The 23464-nt window shown below is 46.8% G+C and overlaps 1 protein-coding gene across 9 annotated transcripts in view; it reads right to left on the bottom strand.

Moving 5' to 3' along the window:
• Nhsl2 (NHS like 2) overlaps nucleotides 1-23464 on the bottom strand; it is a 260656-nt gene that overhangs the window by 57141 nt on the left and 180051 nt on the right. Inside the window, exon 1 of one of the 9 annotated variants that reach the window (XM_052734031.1) lies at nucleotides 19954-20433. The exons of the other annotated variants lie outside the window; for them this stretch is intronic. Within the exon in view, the coding sequence (XP_052589991.1) occupies nucleotides 19954-19996 (43 nt within the window). The 5' untranslated portion in view covers nucleotides 19997-20433. Of the gene's footprint in view, nucleotides 1-19953; nucleotides 20434-23464 lie in introns of those variants that run through there. 9 annotated transcript variants of the gene reach the window in all.

Here is a 23464-nt window from a genome sequence, read left to right as displayed (position 1 = left end):
GCCATGGCTGTCCCCGCTGCTGCACAGGACCACAGTAGCTGTGGGCCACCCGAGTTAAGAGCTCACAGTTGAGTAAGCCACAATGTGGGTTCCTCCCACCACACCCTCCCTGACCTCAGAGCCAGGGCTTTCCTCAAAGCCCTGTTGCCACACAACTAAAGGAAACCGACACCGGGTCTTGAATACAATGAAACTTGTAAGAAGCTGTGAGCGGAGAAGCCTCTGAAGGTGGGGAAAGGGGAAGCTGTGCTGGGCCTCAGAACACCCCTGGCTAGCAGGCCCTTTTCTCATCTCTGGCCAGCAGAACTGGAGCTCATGGAGGAGAGGAGGGCCCTTCGGGTCTGTGGTACCTTTGCTCACTCGAGGCCAGTGAGGGCCCAGAAGTCACAGCATCTAACTTCCTTTTTTTTTTCTTCCGAGACAGGGTTTCTCTATGTAGTTTTTGTGGGTGTCCTGGATCTCACCCTGTAGACCAGGCTGGCCTCGAACTCACAGCGATCTGCCTGGCTCTGCCTCCCGAGTGCTGGGTTTAAAGATGTGCGCCACCACCGCTGGCCGGCAGCATCTAACTTCCTAATCCATTCCTGACAACCACAGAGGCTCACAGCTCAGGCGACATTTGAGATTTCCCTGCCGGCTCAATCTGCACTGTCTATTACCATTGTCACCAGCCACATGTCTTAAGCATTTGAAATTGGATGGAATTATAAAATACATACTAGATTTCAAAATCCAACTAAGAATGTACAATGTCTTAACAATCTTAATATTGATTACATATGATCTTACTTTTTATATATTGGATTAAATAAAATGCAGTCATTAAAATTAATCTCACCTCTTACTTTTGATGGTGCCGGGGGAGAACTCAGGGCTTCACACATACTGGTCAAGGGCTCTACTGCTGAGCTATGCCTCTAGTCTTTTCACTTTTGAAATATGACTACTGGAAATGGACGCTACCACCGCCAAGACCGCTAAGTAGATAGATGGAAGAAAAGAGATCATCTAAAGGGAACTCCTGTACACAAGAGTATTTCAGGTCTAATAAAGGTGGCATATCACATCTGTATGTGTAATATGGGAGTATCACTGGAAAATCCCACATTCCTTATGTGCCTTGTTTTTGTGGTTCACATAATATTTCTCTTGGTTAGAACGGTATTGGAGCTTCTGTTTTAAGTAAATGCCCATCAACATGGGATGGTTCCATACTTCAGATTGCATCCACACAATGGGATGAGGGCTAGGGTTATAGGTCAGCGGCAGAGCACTTGCCTAGCACATGCAAGGCCCTGGGTCCCTAGCACAGAAAAATAAATAAATAAAGAGGAGGATGTAGGAAGATGTCAAAGGTAATAGTAAATTAAAGAGCAGGCGTTGAGGTGGGGTCGGGGGAGGGAGAGCAAGATATGGCATGGTGGGGCATGCCTCTAATCCTAGCTACTCAGGAAGCTGAAGAGGATCAAAAATTCCAGGCTAGCCTGAGCTACAGAGTGAATTTAAGACCAATTGGGTAACTCAGTGACATTCTGTCTCAAAAAATAGAGGGCTGGGGATACACCTTAGCAGTAGAGTGCACAGTGCTCGCCTAGCATATGTGAGGCCCTAGGTTCAGCCCTTAGTACCACAAAGTGGAGGAGGAGCAAGTAGAGGGTGTGGGAGTGTCCATCTGTAACCCCAGCATTCCAGAAACAACACCCTGAACAACAGACAAGGAAGCGGGGACAAGGAACGGGCCAGTAGTATAACGCCATCTTTGAAGACCATGCAAAGCACCCACAGGATTGTATGTGTAGGGAACAGGTCTGCAATGCCACACAAGTTACTGTTCCCGTTGCTGGCCTCCGGGGAGTGTGTGGAGGATGTGAGAGTGTGGGGGAACAACTGTGACCTGTCCTTTTCCTTTGAGATCTTCCAGTACTATTTGAAATGTTAACAAATGGGAGGGTTTCCCATGGAAACTACAGGAACAAAAATAGATAAAATACATTATTATTTCATCCATTAAGATAATGTACTAGAATAGTTTCTATAATCAGACTATTAAAGGAAAAATAAACCAGACTCTATTTTCAGAGCTGTTTCTATTTGTGCACTGGTAAACAGCCCTCTTACTTTCTTCTTTCTTATTCCTCCTTCTCTGTCCTTTTTTCTTCTTCTCTTTCACTTTCAAAAACCTACGAGGACTGTGAATGGAGAGCCGTTTCCCTTTTGTTGGCCCCTGGCTCCACTCAAGTGGGGCCTCTGGCATGTCCAGCTACCTCTATGCTAGAAGGGTTGAGGCAGGGCACCGTGCCCTTGTGGATACCATAGTCAGCCCAATGTACAGTGGGCGTCGAGACCTAGCTAGAGAAAAACGTCCTGCCTAGTGACTGTGTCACATTTATATTTACATAGGCCCTGCTCAGGGAGAGAAAAATAGCAGCCCAGAAAATGATTTTTTTTTTCCTTTTCTGGTTCAAGGGTTGCCTGGGAAGGGGTAAATGCAAGGGGCAAGATGGCTTGGTCCAACTTTGGGAAACCAATTTAATTGCCACCTGCAGTTAAAAATCGCTAAGAGGGTCAGGCATTCTGAAAAGGAGAGCTATAGAGGTTGGAGAAAGGAGAAAAGCTCTCCAGCTCCTGGGAAGGAGGTGCAGCAAGAGATTTGTTTGCTCAGAGGCAGATGGGAATCTCAGTCCTTAGAGTTTAATTGAGAGAGGAAGAAAAGACAAGAGATCCCCATCAATTGTCAGGAGATAATAAGCTTCTGAAGGGTGGGCCTGCACGAATTGAGAAAGAAAGCCCCCTTGACGAGAGTGGGGGACAAGTGGTGTGGGAAAATAGCACCTTTTTATTGCATTCATTCTCAATGCACATGAAACAAACTCTTTCAAATAAAGGGGCCTTGGGTGCCTATTTGGACCCCACTCACTCCCTGCTTAAAAGAAAGGTTTAAGGAGCTACACAGTGAGGAGTAAAAGCTTGCAAAATATGACAATAAACCATTTGGAGGACGTCCCCTTGGGAACTCAAATGCATGCTTACCTGCAGTTATGAGACTCAAGTTTGTCCTTGGCCCTTACCATCTCTTCCCCTTTCAGACCCTCTTGTCTTCCGGCCTCTCAGAACAAAAGGTCCCGGACTAAAGGTTTGAAAGGAATCCAATTCAAAGAACATATACTGGCCCCCAGGAGATCACAGACTAAAGAATGTTTTCCACAGCCTCCTTGAATGAAAACTATGCTATTTTTAAAGTAATATTCCATTCAAACCTTGGAAGTGAAGGATTTACCTTTAAAGGGAAATCTGCATCCAACACAAAGCCGTGGATATCTGGCTTTAGTATTCTTCACAAAGACGAATCTTTAAAATGCTAACTGGTCATTGACGATGCAGTCTAGCAACTGATTTCTGGACTGAAGGACTTGGAGCATCACACTGCTCTACAGAAGGGATATAGAACCTTAAACAAACCCTCAGCAGCTTTGGGACTGGCTGCCACTCCAAGTGACCCAAGTCATGTCTGTAACAGTCAGTCAAAATACCTACTGTCTGTTCCTCACACCCCCTCAATCAATCCGTCCCTCAGTTCCATTGATTCTGTTTCTAAAATCTACACATATCTGATCATTTCTCACATTGGCACTACCATCACTTGGTGTAAGCTGCCATCATGGGCAGAAGTCCCCCAGAGCCCTCTCTTCCTGCCTTCTCATTCTACCCAGCAGCTGCAACCATTTGTTTGTCTGTTGGCTTGTTTATAGGAACCCAGCACTCCACTCACACTAGCCATGCCCCCAGCAAAAACAGTCAATTTAGGGAACTAGCCGGAGGGAGACAGGCAGGAGACATGGGGGCGGGGGGGGGGGGGGGACTGGGGAAGGGGGTGACTGAGAACAAAGTGTAATGAATGACACGTACGAACATTTCACAACCTAACAATTTCTTTGTATGCTAACCTAAAAATCGAGAATAAAATAAACACAAAAGCATTCAGGCTGACCACAGTGGTGGACACCTTTAATCTCAGCACTCGATAGGCAGGGGGAGGCAGGATCTTGAAGCCTATATAGAGAGTTCCAGGTCAGCCATAGCTACACAGTGAGACTGTCTCAAAAAGTAAATACAAAGAAAATGATTTTTCTGCCATATTTCTCTTCTGCTTGGACTTTGCATGAGGTGAGTTTTTGACCAAAGTCTACCTACCCCTCTGATTTGAAATTGTCATACCAGCAAGGACCTTGTCTGATTTTTGCTCACGTTCATGTCCCCAGGCTTAGCCTCCTGCCTGGCATAGAGAACACATTTATTTGTTAAATGGAGTGGGTGTTTGTTTTTTTTTTTTCTTTTGGAGACAAGGTATCACTCTGCAGCTCAGGCTGACTTGGAACTCACTATAGAGCCTAGCCTAGATTTGAACTCTTGGCAATCCTCCCGCCTCAGCCTCCTGGGTCCAGGGATTACAGACATGAGCCACCTAGCCTGACTGAAGGAGTGAATGTTAACAGCTAACATTTTCGCTGCCCTTTAAAGGTAGCAAATACCTCAGCTGATGCTCAGAATAACCCGGACACAGCCTCTATTTGTTCTCCTTCCACAGGGAGGAAAGCACGGCTCAGAATATTGCCTACATTGACGGGAGTTAAAGCAGCACACACTGAAATCCAGCTCTGAGGGGTCACAATGTCATGCCTTTCTGGCTCTGCCTCCTTGGAGAACTCCAGAGCTCAAGAAAGTGGTGTGAAGTCACAGCATTTTGATCTTTCTTGTCTGAATAAGAGGCCACTTCACTCAGGCCTTTAGGGCCCGGAGGCCGGTCCTGTGGGGACTCCCTGCCAACCAGGCAGTGGAGGGATTCTAAATCAGGCTTTCCTGGATGACTTGGAGAGCCACTGTAACTACAGTGACCTTATTTTCTGAATCAAAAATCAGGATTCTTGGTCTGACAAAGAGAATAGAATCCTTAAAACTAGGACTTTTTTGGAAATCCAGGTCATGGAGCTGCTGTACCTGTGCCCATGGTAGCTACATAATGGAGACTTCTCAGCAAATTCTGAGCCAGCCACTTCAGGACATCACATCTCAAAAAGATTAGAAAACTAAAAAAACAAACTGCTTCTGGGCCTCCCACCACATTCCTTCCATCTCCACTTTCTATGTGTTTGCTTAATTATTTCCCTCACTCGCTCACCTTTTCTGTTATCGGCTTTCTTCCTGGTCTGCATGAGCAGGTTTCTAGGGCCTGCTTGCTGATGGGTGCCGTAAGCAAGTGGTTGAGGGAAATCATAAGTGAAACTGCTTGGGAACCATGGCAACAGGGGCCATGGTAACGGGGGCCAAGCACTGAAAGACAGCCTTCCCCACCCATCCTGGTTTCTGCTTTAGACCAAGTGGTACTGATAAGGCCTGATGGCTCCACTCTGTCACTTAATTAGGCAACACTGCTTGCAAGAGGCATCGTGGCCTAAGTCTGGTCCTAGGAAGTGGTGGAATTCTCCTGCTTCACTGTGCCGTGTTGCAGTGGTAAACTCACAGCAAAAGGTGTGGCCACATCTAAGGTTGGATCGAACACTTGCCCCAAGCACTCTTCACATTTGGCTCAATATAATCAGAGCTCCCCGATGGGCTGACAGGCTCCAGTATGATGGTGACAGTAGTAAAACTCAGGAGCCATCATCCTTGTGGATCAGGAAGGTAAGAATTATGTCATCCAAACGATCCATCCCAAGGGCTTATTCCAGTGTCCGGGGAGAACAGACTTTCGGTAAACCAGAGTAAGGCCTCTTCCTGTGAAAATTATCTACTGCTCCAAGGTACCGAATGTCGGTGAACCTGTGCCTCAGTTTCCTAATCAAGAAAAGAAGGGGGGGGCAGCAGAAACAACCTTGGCCTTGTTTTTCTTGTCCTCTCATTTTAGATGCTGAGCTATTTGAAGCTGTGCAAAAGTATTAGAAACAAATTCCTTTTCCCACATTGGCCCTAGCTGAAGCTTCTGTAGCCCCTAGCTGCACAGAGGAACTGCTCTCCTGAACGGGATGTCTCTGTCCCCCACGCATACTTAAAAAGGTGCTGTGTGTGTGCTCACAAATTAGAAGCTATTCCATATTGCTTTGTATATTCTGAACCACATCAAATTGTACATATCCTGTTGCAGTCTACTTCCTTTGCTTCATGGCATGTTTGGAAGAGATATCCATGCTGATAGAGGTTGTACTTGTTCAGGCAAGCTGGTGCTGTGTAGTATCCCACTGTTGGAACATCCAATTTTATTCAATCTTCTGTTCTCTCTCTCCTCCCCTCCTCTCCCTCCCCTCTTTATTCTAGAAGTAGTATTGGGGGCTGGGGAGCTGGCTTAATGTGCCTGCTGTGCAAACATAAGGTCTTGAGTGTGAACCCCCAGGACCACTGTAAAAAGCCAGGTGTAGTGGCATGACTGTACTCCCAGTGCTGAAGGAAGATGGTATGGAGATGGGCACATCTCGACAACTTGCTAGCCGTCCAGAACTAGCCAAGTGGTGAGCTCTAGGCTCAGGAAGATACCCTGTCTTAAAAAATAATGCAGAGAGCAATAGAGGAGAACATTCAACATCAACCTCTGGCCCCCATGTGTATTTGTGCACACACACCTACACACACACACACACACACACACACACACACACACACACACACACACATACACCCTTACATGCACATATGTATGCATATACATATACCTACGTTACACACATAGAAAAAAATACCAATGCTGTCGTAACTGGGCATGGTGGTGCACACTAGTAACCCCATCACTTGAGAGGCTAAGACAGGAGGATTGCTGTGAGTTCAAGGCCAGTCTGGGATACATAAGGAAACTCTGTCTCAAAAAACCAAACCAACAAAAACTGCACAATGCCATCATGAATATTCATAGTGTATTTGATACCATTTACTCAGATGAGAGCTTCTGTAGCATGTAACTTTTATTTTGTCACTCTGGTGATTGAACTCAGGGCCTTGTGCATGGTAGGCAGTATCTATCACCAAGCTGCACCCCCAGTGCCTTTATGAGGGCAATATTTTGGTGCTTAGCCAATGTAATTACTCATGCCCTATTTAATCTAATAGCTGAACTTTCATAAAGTTACAGTAGGAGAATACTTACATGGGTGCACAGATAAATGCACAAGAATGTTCACTGCCCACTGCTAGGAATAGGGTGACTTTGTTGTCACCATGTATCCATCAAAGGGTGTTGGGGCAGATGAACAACCTCACAGAATATTCTGGACTTTGGAAGAAGGAGGACTAAGCAGGCTTTCTCACCTGCCTATCCTAGTCTCCTGGGCAGAAGAAATAATGCTGCCTATATCACAGAGCCAGGAACGCTGGAGGTAACCTGTAAATGTCTTTGCATTAGATGGAGAAAGCCTTGCTACTGACAAGAGGGGAGCAGGCCAGAGGCCCAAATCTGCAGGTGAGAAGCCTTCCCCAGCAACCAAGTCTAAGAAAAATGGAGAATGGTCCAGAAAAAGGCTAGAACTCAGGCTGAAGGAACATTAGAGGGAGAGCAAACTCACAAGTATTTGAAGGAACATTGGCAAACAGATGAGATGCCCTCCCTTGTCTCTATGCTAAAACAACTAGCAGAAAGAAACCCTTCCCTTTTACTTTTGAAACATCAGTAAGTAGAACTGTTTGGGGAGCCTGGCTGTGTGTTGACCTAAGAACTTAGCTTCAAACTTAGCTCAAGACTCCAAAGAAGGAGCTGGAGAGACAGCTCAGCAGTTCAGAGCTCTGTTGTTCTTGCAAAGGACCCAGGTACAGTTCCCAGCATGGAGGTTTACAACCATCTATAACACCAGTTCCAAGGGATCTTATTCCCTTTTCTGACTTCTGTGGACACCAGGCATGCATGTAGTGCACATACATATACATGCAGGCAAAACACTCAGGTGCTGTGGGATGTTTTGTATGCTGTGAATATGTGTTGCTCTGATTGGTTGGTAAATAAAATGCTGATTGGTCAGTAGCCAGGCAGGAAGTATAAGTAGGATAAGCAGATGAGAATTCTGGGAAGAGGAAGGCTGAGTGAGGAGATGCCAGCCTGCCATCCAGAGAGCAGCATGTAATGGCACACAGAACATGTGGCGACATATAGATTAACAAAAATAGGCTGAGTTTAAATGTAAGAGCTAGTGAGTAGTTAGCCTGAGCTAATGGCCAAGCAGCTATAATTAATATAAGCCTCTGTGTGTTTACTGGGGTCTGAGTGACTACAGACCAGGCGGGACACAGGAAAACTTCAGCTACACTCAGGCACATTAAATACAGGGCAGCTAACATCCATCTGTAACTCCAGTCCCAGAGGGATTTGATGCCCTCTTCTGGCCCCTGCCAGCACTGCACGCATATGGTGCACAGAGACATACATGCAGGCAAAATGACCGTGTACATAAAAGAAAAAAAGATAAATAAAATCTCAAAAAACATATGGCAAATGAGATTATGTCAAATAAAAAAGAATCTGCATAGCAAAGGAGGTAACAAAAAGAAAAGAGGCAAAATACAGAGTGGGAGAAAATATTCACAAATTATGTATCCGACTAGAGGTTAATGTCCTCAGCATACTAGCAAAAGAAAAAAGAAAACCCCCAAATCACACAATTTAAATATGGACAAAAATTGGGGCTGCAGAGATGGCTCAGCAGTTAAGAGCACCTGCTGCTCTTGCAGAGGTCCTGAGTTCAGTTCCCAGCAACACTGTAAGAAGACGGTCAGCCAATAAGTCCTGAAGCTGAGTGCTAGAAGGACCCAAAGACTGTCACCGTCTTCACGTGAGGCCAAAGGCTCCAAACAGTCCTGATGTCCAGAAGGGTTCATGAAGCCCTACTTCTCACTGAGCGCCTGTGGAGCTGCCGTTTTCCTCAGTGCTGGTGGGGGAATGGGAGAGGGGAATGGGGAGTGAAAGCGCTCAAAACTCAGTATCTACACACATATGAAATTGTCAAAGAACAATAAGTTAAAGAAAGGTGTCTTGGCGGTGTGCTAGTGAACTTTTTCTTTAGCATATTAACTGCAGCATATTAACGCACTTTTGAGAAGTTAAAACATTTTTTAAGAAGGAGGTGTTTTTGAAGTTAGAAAACTGTAGAGATAAGCGCAGTATGATGGCACATGGCTATCATTCCAGATTTGGGCAGGGTTGTGGTAAGTTCAAGGCTAGTTTGGTCTACATAGTGAGCTCTAGAACAGTCAGGGCTATTTTACAGCAAGATGCTATTTCAAGGTGGGGAAAAGCAAAACAAAAACAGACAAAAGCAGAAAAAGGAAACAGTACAAATAGTGAATGAAATGTGTGCTTCCTGTGCATGGATGACTGAAATTCAGGAGACACTGCCATGGGCCAGGGAGGATGACAGACAGACCAGACTGCTGGCAGCATTCAGTGGAAACATCTGTAAACAGGTATGCAGTCAGGACGGGCTCAGCCACGGCTTGAGAGACACATTCTGGCTGATACCAAGGAGAAGGATACTTGAGAATACTTTTCCAAATTCTAGCCAGATTCCAGATGCTTCTGGAAGCTGTCCTAGAAATTTGAGTAGATTACCACCCCAAAGCCGAGAACATGGAAAGGAGCACTTTGAAAAGTCAGCCTGGTTGTCATGCTCAGTATGGACCCATATGGATATGAAATATGGTACCAGAAGATGAAATCAAGATGCTAATAGCCATAAGAGTCAGCCTTGAAGCTGAAGTCAAAAGGCTCTTTCATGAAGACACTCACATGGGAATTGCTCTTTGTCATGCATTATTTAAGGTATTGAGAAAAACAATGTAAGCTACGCATGTAGCTTGGTTGGCAGAGTGCCTGTTTAGTATGTAGGAAGCCTTGGGCTGGATCCTTAGTACTCCACAAACTGGGTGTACTGGTGCATATCTGTAATTCTAGCACTGCAGAGTTCAAGGTCATCCTTGGCTACCAATAAAGTTGGAGGCTAGCCTGGAATATGAGGAAGCCTAGCAGAAGGAAGGAAGGAAAGAAAGAAAGAAAGAAAGAAAGAAAGAAAGAAAGAAAGAAAGAAAGAAAGAAAGAAAGAAAGAAAGAAAGAAAGGGAGGAAGGGAGGAAGGAAGGAAGGAAGGAAGAGAAAGAAAGAAGGAAGGAAGGAAGGAAGGAAGGAAGGAAGGAAGGAAGGAAGGAAGGAAGGAAGGAGAAAGAAGTAAAAACCGTGTAAAGTTTGAGAACAAGGCAGGAAAGATCACTGAGTAGCCTTTCAGGTAAAGATGAGAACACCATCCACAGGACACTAGACTATTAGTCATTATTGCTTTAGGCCCAGATTCTGAAGGTCTACGTTGATTTGTGGGAGAATGATAGCTGTAAATGACTTTTGCCTGATAGCAAGCAAAATTAATTCTGTTCATCAGGAAAAGTGGTCCCCAAAATTATAGTTATAATATCTCATGAACAACCCATTTTAATCTTACTTCAATTTTCTTTTTTTGTTGTTGTTGTTTTGTTTTGTTTGAGACAGGGTTTCTCTGTGAAACAGTTCTGGCTGTCCTGGAACTCAATCTGTAGACCAGGCTAACCTTGAACTCACAGAGTTCCACCTGTCTCTGCCTCCTGAGTGCTGGGGTTAAAGGTGTGTGCACCACCGCCCCGCTCAATTTTCTTTTGAAGACTTTCATATCTATTTCTGAAAATATTTTGTGTTGAGGTACTAGGCATGACTTCTACCACTTAGCTACATCCTAGCTTTTTTTAAAAAAAAATAATTATATGTATTCATTTTCTTCTTTTTTGAAAAAATGTGCTTTGCCTACATGTATCGAATCCACTGGAACTGGATTTCTGGGTAGTTGCAAACCACCACGTGAGATTTGTCTGTGTGGGACTGTGCATGTGAGTGCAGCTGCTCATGGAGGCCAGAGGTGTCACATCCCTCTGGAGCTGGAATCACAGGCCATTGTGGGAGCTGGGAACCAACTCAGGTCCTCTGCAAGAGCAGCACGGCCCCTTAACTGTGGAGCCATCTCTCTAGCCCCTCTTTTTAAAGTATTTCCGAGTGCAGAATTCAATGTCATTAATTATAGTCACAGTACTGTAAAATGATCAGTACTATCTATATCTACTTGTTTTATCATCGCAGACTGAAACGATGTATCTATCAAGCAGCAATTTCCATACCTGGGAGTTTGCTCAGTGGTTAAGGCTCCTGCTCCAAGCCTAATGACCTCCATTTGACCCTAGAACCCACAATGGAGGAAGAAGAGAACTGACCCCCCATAGATTGTTCTCTGGTTTCTGCATGTGCACATACATGCACATACATGCATGTGTGCACCCCCCACAAGACACACACTAAATAAACAAATATCTGCTGTTTAAAATAGCAGTGATTTCCCATTCTTACCTTTTCCTAGGCCCAGGTAATTTCTAATCTCCTCCCTTATGGATCTGCCTATTCAAGATACTTCATGTAAATGGAATTACACAGAATTGGTTCTTTGTGTCTTGCTTCTTTCACTTAGCATCATGTCAAGACTTATCCACACTATAGCATGTGTTAGGACTTCATTTTATGGCCAAATAATATTCCATTTTATGCATAGAGCACATTCTTTTATCTCTTCAAACACTGATGGACATTTGGGTTGTTTTGAACTTTCCCTTATGAACACTGCTGCCATGAACATTCATGCACAGATATCTATCTGCTCAAGTGTTTTTAATTCTTTGGTGTGTGTACCTGCAAGTGCAACTTCCAGGTCATATGGTAATTCTAAACTAACTTTAAAGAATTTTTTTAAAATTAAAAAAAATTTTTTAATATAGGGGTGTTTTGTCTGTGTGTATATCTGTGCACCACTTGTGTGCAGTGCCCACAGATGCCAGAAGGAGCACTGAACCCCTGGAACTGGAGTTACAGATGGCTGTGAGCCACTCTGTGGGTGCCGGAAATAGAAGTGCTCTTAACCACTGAGCCATCTCTCTCCAGTCCCTTTTGTGAGATATTTCTATGTTTAACTCTCATGTCTTTCTTTTGTTTCAGTGCATGGGTGTGCATGTTCACATGTGTGGGCGTGAATATATACATATATGTATGCATGTGTGTGGGAGCCAGTGGTTGAATTGGGGTGTCTCCCTTGATCTCTCTCCATTTTCTATATTGAGGCAGGGTCTTTCTGTGAACCTAGAGCTCAACAATTTTGCTAGTCTAGCTAGTCAGCTTGCTCTGGTGTTTTGTTTGTTTGTTTGTTTGTTTGTTTGTTTTTTCGAGACAGGGTTTCTCTGTGTAGTTGGTGCCTTTCCTAGCTCTCACTCTGTAGACCAGGCTGGCCTCGAACTCACAGAGATCCTCCTGGCTCTGTCTACCGAGTGCTGGGATTAAAGGCGTGCACCACCACTGCCTGGCTTGCTCTGGTGTTCATAGATAGGCTGCCACACCCACCTGCCATTTATGTGGGTGCTAGGGAGTCTAACTCAGGTCCTCGTCCTCGCATGATAAGTAACTTACCCACTGCACCATCTTCCCAGCCTTTGTGCATTTTCTCAAACCAGCTTTACCACGATACTGATTCCTTCATCAGTAAGTTAAACAAATCTTTGACATCCGACCACAATGTATTTTTGAATGAGTTCGTGTTTTAACTCTTTGAAAATGACATTTTGATTAGGATCCTTTCTTTTTCTTTGCTAATCTTTAAAGGCCAACGCTGACTCTTGATCTCCACCTTGGCCCCCGTTACTTACCGCAGCCCCCCTACAAGGAAGGAAAGGAAAGGAGCCCTCCACCCTGCTTAACCAAGAGGACAGCAGAGGATTTGGGGAGTTCCAAAGAGAACGGAAATTTCAATTAGGGTCCTGTGACAGGGGTGGGAAATGAAGTCATGTGAAATTCAGGCAGGGCCACAGAACGGAACGTGTGCATTTGTTTCTGCTGGGAACACATGAAGACGTTTCTCCTGTGGACACAGACCCACTGCTAGTGTGGTTTGCCTGCCAGGAAAACTCTAGAGGAAAGCTTTGCTTTAGATAAACTCTGAGACCAGGCCACGACAATAAAACCCACTGGAAGAGATGGACGAATTCTCTTTGTTCCACCTCAAAACTTACGCTCACCGGCATTTGAGGGGAGGAGACAGGCGGCCTGAGGAATTTGTCAGGCAGGGAATGAAGAGAAAGACATAGACTTGGCCTGGGGTCTGAAGAGGAGGCTGGATGCAGGAGAGGAGAAGAGGGCACAGTCAAGGGGTGGTGGAGAAGGAGCTGAGAGAGCCCTAGATCCTCAAAGGGCCTCAAAGGTGTCCTCTAAGGGTAGCACCACCCCCTCAACAAGAAAGTTCTCCTGGGTAGGTGACATGGGTCAGCCAGTAAAGGCCCTTGCAACCAAGTCTGATGACCTCAGTTTGATCCTCAGAGCCCACACAATGGAAAGAGAGAACTGACACCCACAATTTGCTCTTTGTCTTTTTACATGCGCATCATGGCATCCCCAACCTCCATCAAATAAAAAAAAAAATGTAAAAAAAATTAAGAAAAAAGAGAAAGCTCTCACAGAGTACTAATCACACATAAAATCAGATGTATTCTTGATCTCATATATTTTTCATGTTTCAAACCAAGAACATCTGCTTTTGGGGAAGGCTGAAAAATTATGAAACCTCTATTTCTCCCCTCACAGTTTCAAAGGAAGTAACTTGATTTTGATGACAATTTTCTCACTTTTGAGACAAGATATGGAAGAATTTCACAGGTGGTTAAGAATGTGTAGGAAAAAGAAAAGCAGAATAAAGAAGAATGTCACTGATCGAAATAAGATCTGAATATATCTATTTCCGAACTGCGTATCAGGCAGGTTAAGAAAACAAAGGTAGGGAACGGCTTTCTTCTGACACCGTTATTTTGCTATCTCGCAGGCTCGTGTCAAGATGAAATATACGTAATAAGCACTTTGCAGACTGCAGAGGACTGCATGTGTCTTTGAGGGGGCAGGCGGTGCTGGGGAGAGGGCACAGGCTGTGACAGTACACTGTGCTGGAGGCGTCCCAGCTTGGGGGAAATCTGACCTGCAGTGAGGACTGAAGCAAATCTCTGCATCTCAGTCCTCACCTGCGTAGATTGAGGCCACTAATCATGCTTTAAGGGAAGACCCAGATAATAAGGTCTCCAGGAGAGAAGTAAGAACAAAGTGTTCAGGCAGCTCGGTCTTTTGGTACACAGCACAGGGGGGGAGCACTTGGCACATTCCTCTCAATAGTCCCTTTAAATATTTTTTGCCCCAATTATACCAGAAGCTCCTTGTGACTTTCTTGTCTCTATATCCTCTAGGCACAGGGACTGGGATTTCATACCTGGGTTACTAGGCCCTGCCACCACATGGTTTTGTTGTTGCTGCTGGGGAGGTGGTTTTAGTATTGGGTTGACCTCACTGCCTCATGCCATGCATGGTCAGCAAGTGCCCCACCGCTGATTCTTGGCCATTTGTGACTTGTTATGTTTGAGTCAGGTCTTACTATTTTGCCCAGGAAGGACTTGAACTCTCTCTGCGGTCTTGACTGGTTCTGGATTTGTGACCCTCCTGCCTCAGCCTCTCCAGTAATTGGGATTACGGCTTGTACCACCAGGCTCAGCCAGCTACCAATTCTTGATGGCCGCGTCTGTACTCCAAACCACTGTTATTTTTTTTTTCCTACTGCTTGCTCAGCACTGCAGCCCCAGGGTGGTGGCCACTGGGATTCACTGGCATGACTGGCTCTTACTTATTCCCTTGGCCAGCGAGACTGCTGCAAATTGATAATAGCCTTCCTGGGAACTGCAAAGTCCCCTCTTCAGACAGAGTTACCTGGCCCAGGGCTACACTCCATCTGCTCCATCCATGGGGACATCTGCTCTATCCATGGGGACAAATTTCACCTAAGGGATGACTCACCCGAACTGGGAACACCTGTGACTTCCCAGCACCAGAGCCTCAAGTGGTTGGCTGAGCTGGTCACTAAAATGCTATCCCAGTCCACTTCTTCCTCCAACCAGTTCTGCTTTCCTCTGACTTCAGACAGCAATTCCCAAAGACATCCCAATAATCTTCCCACACATAGCCTGTAACGCAGCCTCAAAAGCAGGCCCTAGACTGGATTTGTGGCCTGCGTGAACATTGACTCTGAATCTGGGAAGTCTCCATTCCAAATGATCCCAGGAGCCAGACAGTCCCCAGGGCCCAGTCACTGTCACAGGCTTCACTTGCAGTTACATTTTTATCCTCGCCCCCACCCTCCAAGTTTTCCTTCGGAAATGTTTTTGGAACCCAAAGGGCAGGAGACTTAGGTCTGCAAACAAATGAGTCCTGGTGATGTGAGACAGGCTGCGGCAGAGGTGTGGCCACGTCTGGGAGCAGAACTCAACCTGGACATTTAAAAGAAGGCTTCCTAGGGGAGGAGCCGCTTAAAATGAGTCTTGAAGGGTGAGCTGACGTTTGATAGAATGACAGGGATGTGTGAGAGACACTTCAGACAGGGAAGAGCATACTGGGATGCACGAAAGGGTCTAGGATGAGAGGGAATGGGGACACTAAAGTCTCGGACAGTAGAGGAAAGTCTTGCAAGGCCTTCTACACCTTGGTACTTGAGAAATGTCCGAATAGCACATTCCACTACGGGTCAAGCTGCAGCCATCTTGTTTCCATTCCCACAAGTTTTGGCAACAGCGGTCTACTATTCACTTTGTCTTTTTCCTCTGAATGTTTTTATATGTTTTTTGAAAACTTAAAAATATGTATTTACTACTTAATTTTTTTGAGACAGAATCTCTCTATGTAGCCCTGGCTGTCCTAGAACTTGCTTTGTAGATCAGGTTGGCTTTGAACTCACAGAGATCTGCCTGCCTCTGCCCCCTGAATACTGGGATTAAAGGAGTGAGCCACCACACCTGGCTGAACATTTTTGAATGTTTTTCCTTTTTTCATTTTCATGTGTTTATGCCCGTGTGTGTATGGGGGGGGTAACACACATATTAGTGTGTGTGTGCACATGGGACTTGAGGTCAACGTTAGGAATCATCTTTGATCAATTTTCCACCTTATTTGTTGAGGCAAGGTCTCTCAATCAAGCCCAGAGCTCAACAATCTGGATAGTCTTGCCAACTAGCTTACTCTGGGGAACCCTGTCTCTGCCTTCTGAGACTACAGTTATAGGTGGGTCACCGCCCTTCTAACATTTACATGGATTCGAGGATCCAAACTCTAGTTCTCATATTTGCATGAGATCACTTAGACACTGAGCAATCTCTCCAGCCCTAAGTGCATATGTGTATACACACACACACACACACACACACACACACACACACACACACACAATATATATATTTAAATACATTTATATAGAGCTGGGTGTGGTAGTACATAAAATCCCAATACTCAAGAGGTAGAGGCAGGAGATCAGGAATTCAAGGTCCTCTTTGTCTACATAGCAAGTTTGAAGCCCAGCCTGATACACATAAAACTTCCCCAGAAATAAATAGGGTAAGCAGAGTGGGGTGGATCTTTGTGAGTTTGAGGCCAGCCTTATCTACACAGCAAGTTCCAGGCCTGCTAGAGTTACATAATGAGACTCTGTCTCAAAAAAACTAAATAAATAAGTAAATAAGGTATTTCTCTCTTGGAACCCCTCCCACGCTTAAGGATTCTTTCTGTTTTTCCTTAATAAATCTACATTTTTCCCTGCTCAAAAATTATAAAATAATAATGATAAATTCACATCGAAAGAAATGTAAAATGGCAATCTCCCCAAACAATGGCAACAGCAAAGGGTTGGAGACACATGTCGGTGATGGACTGCATGCACACGCTAGGTCCTGGTTTGATCCCCAGCGTTGCCCAAACAAACACAGAAGCAGGCAACATAAAAACAGAAAGCCAAGAAGTATCACTTGCCATAATTAGAAAGCAACTGTAAAAAGAAATGCAATAGAAACAGAGCACCGTAATTAAAATTCTGGGTAGATGCTGTCGCCTGTCCCTGCAGTTGAGCCTGAGGCAGGTCTAGCTTTGTTAGAGCAGAAGATTAGCAAGCATTATAGAGGTTGAAGAATAGTACCACACTGAGACTTTCTCCTTAAGGTAATCAGAAAGTGGGAGAGAGGATCATTTTCTCACCATGTAATTCAGTGTTCCTTATAGCAGTACTGTGTACCATGAAACTCACCTCGGAAGCCTCCCCCCACCCCCACCCCCACCCAGCCCACTGTGAAAAGTTGGTAAACAAGAGAATGGCGTGCACCTGGGGCTGTTACCACCTAGCTGTTGCTTTGTGGCCCGGCTCTGGAGCGATCCCTTGGCTCAGCCAAGGTTTCCAAACCTGCTGCAGTGGTGCCCTTTATCCCAACGCCACTAAGAAGGCATCAGGAGCAGGGCTGGCCAGGGGACAGGACCCTGGGCGTCCCAGACTCAGAACTGGAAGTACTCTTAGAGGATCTTCCCCATCCCACATTGCAGCTGGGGAAATTGGGACAACATGGGCGATAAAGTTTGTCCCAGGCCACAGAAAGCGTTAGTGTTAGCAGTGTGGAGGCAGAAACGGAGATTCCTCCCCAACAAACAAAACTAACTATGAAACAACAACGACGACAAGAAAACTCAACTACCAGGCTCGACTCCTTGGCTTGGGGCAGAAATTGAGGTGGGCCGAGGCCAGGATGACTGGCAGAGTGGCAAGAGTCTGCCAAGGGCTCCAGCAGGGAGCAACCATAAGAAATGCTCCAAAGGGCAGGACCAATTCAATCAGGGATCGTCTCGGTCTGGGCAAAGTAAGTAGACTTTGGAGGTTGACAGCCTCGGGTGTGACCCCAGCTGCCATTTTCTCGACAGATATGACTTTGAACAAGTCACTTAAGTCCTTTTAGTCCAAGCCTCCTCACTGGAGTGGAATGTGGGGAATGCCAGTACCTTGTTCACAGGATTGTTGTGACGGTCACATCAGGCAATATACACAATGCTTCTGGTTCCAAGCCTGCCACACCTTACTTAGCATCGCTCTCCTCCCTGTCTTATGGCATAACCAGACCCCTGACAATACATTTTCTTTTTTCCTGGCTCTGTTTCCCAGCCCAGCTCCCAGCCCATACCTTCAGGCTGTCTATTCTAACCTGTACTCACCAGCTACCCCATTTATATTAGCTAGGGGGTTCAATGACAGTACCCGCAGATAAGAAAGCCAAGGGGCAGATTTTAGAAAGTGGGACAGGGACCTTCTTCACCTAGGGACAGAGGGTATGATGGATGCTTGAGGATGGAGGGATGGCCATCTCACTGGAAAATGAAGCTGCTCTGGTCTTCCAGGTTGCTGGCTAGGCTAGCAGAGAATAAAGACAAGCCTCAGGTCTCCTGTGGCGTTAGAAGGCAGAGCCTTCAGCAAGTCCCTCCATTAAAAGCTACAAGATGCAAGGTTAAATATAGCCCTTTCCAGTTGTCTAGGACATAGATTTATGAAATGTCAGAGCGGTATTAGAGTGAGAAATAATCTTATCTCTGTTCTGATTTCAGAGTAGAAAGGAGGCCGAAGAGAAGAAAAAGAAATGGGGACTTTCACCGGGGGTGAGGGGAGGCGGCTGGAGGATTTTGAGCAGCGGGATCTGGTTTTAAAAGACACCCTTGGCTGCAGAGTGGGGAAAGTGATGGAGAGTGGAAGCGGGGAGCCCAGTGTGAGGGAGGGAAATGAGGGGGCTGTAACCAGAGGAGCAGCTGTGGAGGGGGGAGGAGGAGGGGGGGGAGGAGGAGGAGGAGGAGGGAGGCACCCGCAGGGTGGGGCTGGACTGCATCCCAGGTGACAGCTGCCCCCCCTTCTGTCTCCTTCCTGCAGAAGAGGAAGGCCATGCCTGCTTCCCATCAAGGGCTCCCACTCTGACTGGGGAGAAGTCAATCCCTCCCAGGGTGCTGAACTTTTGCTCCTCCAGGCTGCCCAATGCATCTATGCAGAGCCTGTCAGGAAACTCCTCCTAATCTAAAGGTCCCAGTTGTGGCACACGAGACTTTACACAGAGCCCATCCAGTCCCTTTCCACACCCCACACCCCCGTGACAACCCCACAGAGACCTGAAGACGAAATGCCACTTTCCTCTGACTCCTCTCCATGCCAGGCTGCAATCCAGGGTCCTCACATGACTTCTTTTTGATTGAATCTCTCTGCTTTTCTAATCACTTTAGCTCATAAATACTTTCTGAGCCTACTCCAGCTACAAAGGGCTGATTAGAGCCCCAGAGGCACCCCATGGACTCACTCACCTTCTGTCCTGCCGGCTGCCTCCACCCAAACAGCAGCTTCCCAGATGTTTCCAGACACAGAAATGCCCTGTTACGTTCCCCCATCCTGGCTGGTCCTCCTCACAGAAGCCAGACAGAGCTCCCAGTGTGCCCCAGGACCCTGAACTTATCTTACTGTCAGGAGGTCTCACTTGAACTGATCTAGACAGCACCAGGAAGCACATGTTGAGATGGCCAGGGATGACCTTTTACCTGCCTCTTCCTAGCGACGACGCTCTGCAAAAGCAAAGCCAGCATTGTAGTGGATGTCCCAGAGGTAGGGTAAACCCACAAATTGATTGAAATTGAACAGAAAGACAAAGCTTCAGAATCTACATTCGGTTGACTTAAAGAAAATAAAGGGATGTGCAAGTATGTGCCCACACACACAATTCCTTAGTCACTTTTAGAATCCCTTAAGATCTCAAGATATTAGGGTTAGGGGGTGATCACACCCACCCTCTCTATATCCAGAAGCAGCCCATTTCAGAGCTGCTGCGGAGCATCTCTACCAAGGGTCCCTCTTGCCCCTCCCCGCACACCTCTAGAACTAAAGGTCTCCCTTCCTTCTGAGACAGGGCAGGTTACCGCTACAGCATAACTCTTCCACCAAGAGCCCACAATCCATTCCCTTCTCCTCTCTCCAAGTTGGCCATCCACTCCTCCCCTCCTTCCCCAACGACTCACCTCCCCGGCTCCAGAAGAGGGTGAGAGACTCGCCTCTCTCCATCCTAGTGGTGTGGATACCCAAGGATCCACTTGCAGCCAGTCCTCACACAACAGAGGAGGGTGTACCAGGCTCACTCTGGGAGTAGAGAGCCCAGGGGCTCCACGTTGTTCCAAACCTATTGCTAGGTTCCTTGGTAGAGCACCCAGAGTCACGTCCTTAGCCAGTTCCCAGCACTCTGGCTGGGTCAGTTTGGCCCCATCAATCACATTGCCCAGTGAAGTTCCTGGGCAGTCCAATGTAGGTAAAGCAATTCTGGATTCAAAATGGGAGTTTCAGCTTTCTCTTTTCTCACCCCTGGCTCTCCACCCCACAACCTTAACGGTCCTGTTCACCCTAGTCCCAGCTGATGGACAGCGAGGGGAGCTGTAAGGGAGTTAGGCTTATCTTTCTCTAGGTAAGGATCTCAGCTCTCAGCCAAAGGCTGAGTCCCAGGCTCATGGAGGGCTGCCCTCCTGCTCAGCGGCTGTACTGCTGAGAGGGGAAATGAACAGGAACTGGCTGTCTGAGTCAGCGCCCCTGGCCTATTGTCACTGTGCAAGCCCCTTCCTTCCCAGAGGAGAGACGTGCACAGAGATAGGCCCTGTGTTTTGCAAGTCTCTGGAGCACACACACTTTCCCTCTTGGCCTGGAACAAGTCTGTAAACTATAGCTGGGTGTAACTCAATTCAGTTTCTCCAGCTCTTCTTAGCAAGGACCTGCTCCACAGCATGTAGACGCTACATCGTAGAACATCCTCACCGTGGACAGAAGAACTGGATGATAGATCCCGTGTAACAGGGGAACCAAGTGGAGCTCAGCACGAGACAGGGCTGCTCCTAAGGTACACGCGCCAGAAGACAATGAGACTTGGGGTCCAATCCCACTCTCTGTGGCATCGGACGACTGCTAACCTTCCTCATGGCTTCTCTTACCTCCATCACACATCCGGGTCACAGATTCTAGCAAAGCCTGTTTGCCAGGGCACAAAGTGTGAAGGAGTCACTGAAAATGCAACTTGTTCAAATTTGCTTCTGTACGTTTAGAAGGACAAGGACGCAATTGGCCAGGAGCCAATCCCAAATGGACTCATTTGTTACCCAGCACTAAACGGCTCTGCTGGTGAAATGAGTATGGGCCAGGGACTGAGTCTGCGTCCGAGTGACCATTTTCTAATCAAAAGAGATGTATGGCTGCTTCTTGCCCACAGTGTGAGAGGAGACCCAGCATGAGCTGGGATCTCATCTGTTTCTGATAGGGACACGGAGATGGGAACGCAGTTAGGGGGTTCTGGTGGTTGGGTGGGGATCGCCTCTATTAAGATTTCCAACTGTTTGAGCACAGGCTCAGGAGCTTGTTGGGCTCCTGTCTTCAGGACCAGTTTCTATAGCACGGTAGAAAAACCATTGGAATAAAGACTAAGGGACCGCATGTAAGCGTGGCATTGGCTGGTGCCCAGGCACTGACGTGGTGAACTGGGCAAAGGTGGTGGTGGAGAGGCCACGTTGCAGCAGCTTAGAGAAGGAAAGGGAAGAGGACTGAGGACACCACCACGCAGGCAGTCTGGTTGATGGTAGACAGAGAAAAGCTACAGCCAGAGCTGCAGAGACGGGCGAAGCGGCAGATGGTGTCAGATGCCTGTCAGGATGGATTGGGGCGTTTCTGTTCAGGCTGCGGCTCTACACTTTTCCCCGCCTCGCGCAGCCTGTGCTTTCTATGAGACCAATAAGACCAAGCCTTCTGATGGGTAGAGCCCAGGCACGGCTAGCTTGAAATCTCCCCAGGTTGAGAACCATCACACAACATTTTCCCCCCAGACAGTGTCTTATTATGTAGTCCGAGCTTACTTCGAACTCATGATCCCTCTTCTAAGTATTGGGGTGACAAGCTGCGCCCCCATGCCCAGCTAGGGGAATTCTTGGGAGATACTGAAATTCAGTGTTCAAGTGTAGCTGCTGCAGAGGGGCAAAGCCAGGGTGAACAACTAACTCCCCGCACACGGGCAAGTTTGTGTAGGGGCTAAGATGACAGACTTTGGAAGCCGTGGCACCCAGGTTCAAATCTCAGCCTCTTCCTTTACTGCCTGTGTGCTCTTAGCCAAGTTCCTTAACCTCTCTAGGCCTCTATAGATTAGTTACATAAAGCACAGTTTCAAATCTATATATTCCCTTTGAGAGGTAATAAAAACACATATACTACTCGGGTGCTGTGTTGACTGAGCTAAAATCTGCAAAACACTGCCTGGCTCAGTTTAAGGTCTGCCAGTGCTGGCCTGTTTCCTGGGGTTCCTCCGAGGGCCTCATCTCATCTATACTCTAGGCTTTTCTCCCCGAGGTTCGAGAGGGCTTCCCTCGGAAAATGTTTTTAGCCTTACTCTTGGCCCAGGGACCTCAGTGGCTATGACCTCTGGCCTGCCATTGCACAATCCTCAGTTTCTCATCTTCCTCCCCAGCTCGAACTACTTCTCACTCCAGGTCCTCCTGGGCTGTGGCTGGCTACTGCTGGAGTTGCCATCCCATGTAGTCAGAGAGGTACTATTGAACACTTGAAGACTCTAAAGATTAAAGTCCCAGTCAAGATTAGTATTTTGCCCCCACCCAACCCTTGCTTCGATTTTTGGATGCTGTCAGGGTAAATGTCCCTGGGTAGGGAGACGGTGTGTGTGTGAGTTTCTATAACACAGACTTTGCCTTTGAGGCTTGGAATCCTGATAATGGTAGGAATGGAGAGCCACCTTCATCCCCAGATCCAGCAGTATGACTATGGGTTCCGTGGATTACAACTGTCACTTGGTTGGCACCAAAAGAGATCTCAACTTCGGTAACTCTGCTCCTTGCTCTGGCCACAGTCCCTGTTCCTCAGGTCAGGCCCTGAAACTCCCAGAGAAGAAATGAGAACTAGTAACAAAACCAAAGCCTAGAGTCTGACAGGGAAGCGGGTGGAAGCAGCAGTGTGCAACCATGGGCTGAGATCAGAAGCGAGAGGGAAAATGCCTGGGAAGTCAGAAATCTCCAAGCCAGGGCTCAGAAGCAGGAACAGTGGCTCCAAAGCCCAAGTGTCTTCAGCAAGCATGTCAGCAGCTCATATGTCTTCCTTGCTCCCTCGCAGGTGAGCCAAAACACTGCAAAGGAGCTGTATGCTAGATGGTGGACATCGCTCACCTGTGTGGCCAAGGCAACAGCATGTCTTTTCTGAGACAAGCTTTAAGGAGTAAATAGCCCTGCTCACCCCTGTCCTAAACCCATAAGGAATACCCAGAGGTGCCCTTGTGTCCCCCTCCCCAATATCAGGAACGGGACTCTAAGTGGAGTGAGAAGGTTTGCCTAGGACCCCCCATTTCTCCATCTGTGTTCGTGGAGAAGGGCAGGGGACTAAGTTCTGAGATAAGAAATTTGCTGTTGAGAGAAACGAAGGTTGTATCCAAAGACATCTACTCCATAGGGACACGGACGGCACTTAGAAAGCCACACCAGCCCAAATCATTCTAGATAT

The sequence above is a fragment of the Peromyscus californicus genome, unplaced genomic scaffold (assembly GCF_007827085.1).
Source record: "Peromyscus californicus insignis strain IS unplaced genomic scaffold, ASM782708v3 Scaffold_10__1_contigs__length_136768540, whole genome shotgun sequence".
NCBI lineage: Eukaryota > Metazoa > Chordata > Mammalia > Rodentia > Cricetidae > Peromyscus > Peromyscus californicus.
This window is presented reverse-complemented; position numbering and strand designations above follow the sequence as displayed.